A 3,279-nucleotide genomic window follows, 5' to 3' on the forward strand; every position below is an offset into this window, starting at 1 on the left:
TGATGAACCTGTATGGCTGCCATCCTCAGAGAAGTTAGTGAAAAGTAAGCCAACTAAATACATGCATGAAATATGCATGAATTTTAGGAACCATGGCTCCACCAAGAATCCCACTTCAGTCTAATGGGAGGAAGTAGGAAGCAATCCCACTACTGGGCACAGTATTAAAACCCTCAAAGTTACTTTGATTTTACTACCTCTTTCAGCTTGAGGGTGAGCTTAAAAGCAGCTCTGTCTTCGACAGACAAGAACTCAATGAACAGGAACAATGACATAGAGAAAGCTGTAAAACTAAACACAAGGGAAGCCTAAATCAATTTCAACTTACTACAGGCTTCAGTGAGGCTGCATTTTGCTTTTACCTAGAACCCTCAGCAGACCAGGTCTCAGAGCCTTAGCACCACCCCCTGCCTCAGCCTGCCTGGTGCCCTCTCTTCCAAGAGATTTCCTTTTCCTAGACCTTGAGAAGGTCTGGCCGAAACAGCTTAAAAAACAACTGAAGCAGAGCGGTGGTGATGCCAAGGATGTCACTGCAGGAGAGGAGGACCCGAGCTCTGGGGACACTGAGAGCTCATGGGGCTGGATCTGACATTCCTGATGCATTACACAGGCACCTTCATCCTTCCGACTCTGTAATCCATCCTGCAAGTAGAAGAAAAAAGTTAAAAGCCATCAATGCGAACACATAAGTACAGAAAGGACTTGACCTTCTCAGCCATTTCTTTCATACTCCATCTGGGCCCAAGGATCCTAGTTTGCTTCTCAAGTTCCTTATCCCCCCTCTGCCCATTCCAGATGAAAAGCTGTCATTATATTCCCTTCTGGAGTAACCCAGGATCCCCTATAGAAACTGCATGTTGAAGTTGGCAGAGGCACCATCAGCCTGGATCACTGAATGGCTTTGTGGTACCCATGTTCTCTTCCTTCAGCCTCCATCCTGGAACCACTTAGAATTGATATTTGGGAAAGAAACACATTTTTGGAGTGTCGAGCCATTATACATTTGGATATATGTTTGTTGTATATGTGTGTCGAGCCCAGGATTTTGCAACCCCGTGCCTCATCCCTACCTCTTTGGGAAGGTCAAGATAATGTTCCTTGGCATTGAGCAAGGTCAGCTTTTTATTTACCACCTCCTCTTCTTCACTCTGTGGTGGTACAAAAGGTGTTGGAAGAATGCCAGGGCAGCGGGTCTTCACTTTCTCCTTCCTCTTGCTCTTTCTCATTCTCCTTGTCCTTACAACATTCCTCAGATATCTGTGCATTTTTGGAGATGGATCTAGCTTTCTTTTCTGGACTGGAAGCATGGCAAGATCGTGTGTAACATCACCCACAGGACTCTCAGATGTCGCCTCCAGTGGCTCTGAAGATGATTCTAAACTTTTCTTCAGAGAATCATTCTCCCATGGGTAGAATCTATCCTCTGTATCATGAGTATCTGGTGATATCTTCAAGTCATCAGCAACATGGTTTGGAATGGAGATTGAAGATTCCCAACCTCTCTCACTGAGAGTTTTTTGTTTTTTGTTTTTTGACTCACTATCCTGACCCCACCCACCTTTGCAGAAACAAGGAGCTTAAAACAAAAGGACCAAAAGTCAAATGCTAATGGAAGTAGTCCCCTCACTCCAATGATTTACCCTCTGCTATCATAAGCAACAGAGAAGGCAATGGCACCCCACTGCACTACTCTTACCTGGAAAATCCCATGGACGGAGGAGCCTGGTAGGCTGCAGTCCATGGGGTCGCAAAGAGTCGGACACGACTGAGCGACTTCACTTTCACTTTTCACTTTCATGCATTGGAGAAGGAAATGGCAACCGACTCCAGTGTTCTTGCCTGGAGAATCCCAGGGACGGGGGAGCCTGATGGGCTTCCGTCTATGGGGTTGCACAGAGTCGGACACGACTGAAGCGACTTAGTAGTAGTAGTATCATAAGCAAACAGCAGCACTGGTCTCAGATTTCCCCTCTGGATTTATCTAAAGGAGTTTAAGGGCCTTTGGAAATAGAGAGTCCTCAGGTTGTTCTTCTTGGCCTGGAAGTTCTCAGCTTCCCTAAAAGGAGAGATAAAGTTACTGAAATAAGTGTTCCATGACAGTGGAGTTCCTCCTGGTCACACAAAATCTGTGGTTTAATAAGACTTAGCCAAACCTAGGATAAATTCCTAGGCATTAACCTGCCAGATTTCCAGAGCAGTATTCTCCATGTATATCAGAATCACCTGGGGTATTTTTTGAAAAAGCAGATTTCTGGGACATACCCCATAGCTACATTCAGAATCTCTAAAGCTGGGTTCTAGGAATTTTTATTTTTTCCCTAGTAACTTAAGTGATTTTCATGCATTCTAAAGTTAAAAACTATTATCTTAGAGGGACTTTGAATCCAGTATTCTATGGTGTTACAGAGATGAGTGCCCTTCAAAAACATCCCACTTTGCCCTCTGCTGCTGCTGCTGCTGCTAAGGCACTTTAGTCATGTCCGACTCTGTGTGACCCCATAGACGGCAGCCCACCAGGCTCCACTGCCCCTGGGATTCTCCAGGCAAGAACACTGGAGTGGGTTGCCATTTCCTCCTCCAATGCATTAAAGTGAAAAATGAAAGTGAAGTCGCTCAGTCGTGTCCGACTCTTCGTGATCCCCTGGACTGCAGCCTACCAGGCTTCTCCATCCATGGGGTTTTCCAGGCAAGAGTACTGGAGTGGGGTGCCATCGCCTTCTCCGACTTTGCCCTCTAGGTTTACTCTAATCATCTCAGCGCATCCTTATTTCTCTTCTCTGAACATCTTTAATCATAATAACTAAATTTGGAGTGTTATCCTTTATTATCTTCTATTATAATTTAACTTCTGAACTTTGTGACTATGTCTCTAACCAGATTATAAGCTTCTCAAGGTCAGGGAATCTTTTAGAGTTCTCAGTTTTCCACAGTGGCTTGCCAGGTGCCTATTAAATAGAATTTGTTATTGTTGTTCAGTAGCTAAATCATGCCTGACTCTTTGCAACCCCACAGTTGCCTGCCAGGCTCCTCTGTCCATGGAATTCTCCAGGCAAGAATACTAGAGTGAACTGCCATTCAGAGGACCTTCCATACCTGAGATTGAACCCGTGTGTCCTGTATTGGCAGGCAGATTCTTTACCGCTGAGCTTCCAGGGAAGCCCTAATAAATAGAATAAGTGAATGAAAATATGAGTAGGTTTATATTCCAGCATACAGTGATTGTATTAGATGAGGTTTTCTGTAGGAAGAGCTATCGAGAATGCAAAGAACATAGACCCT

General features: G+C 44.7%; 1 protein-coding gene across 1 annotated transcript; it reads right to left on the bottom strand.

Annotated features, from left to right (window-relative positions):
• Positions 1 to 336: 336 nt before the first annotated feature.
• LOC109562456 (uncharacterized protein NECTIN3-AS1-like) lies at positions 337 to 1,226 on the bottom strand. The gene is made up of 2 exons (XM_019965526.2): positions 1,071 to 1,226; positions 337 to 642 (listed from the first exon to the last, which is right to left on the bottom strand). Exons 1-2 carry the CDS (start codon positions 1,224 to 1,226, stop codon positions 337 to 339), a joined length of 462 nt encoding a protein of 153 aa, XP_019821085.2.
• Between the last annotated feature and the right edge of the window lie 2,053 nt (positions 1,227 to 3,279).

Source organism: Bos indicus, chromosome 1 (assembly GCF_029378745.1).
Source record: "Bos indicus isolate NIAB-ARS_2022 breed Sahiwal x Tharparkar chromosome 1, NIAB-ARS_B.indTharparkar_mat_pri_1.0, whole genome shotgun sequence".
NCBI classification, from domain to species: Eukaryota; Metazoa; Chordata; class Mammalia; order Artiodactyla; family Bovidae; genus Bos; species Bos indicus.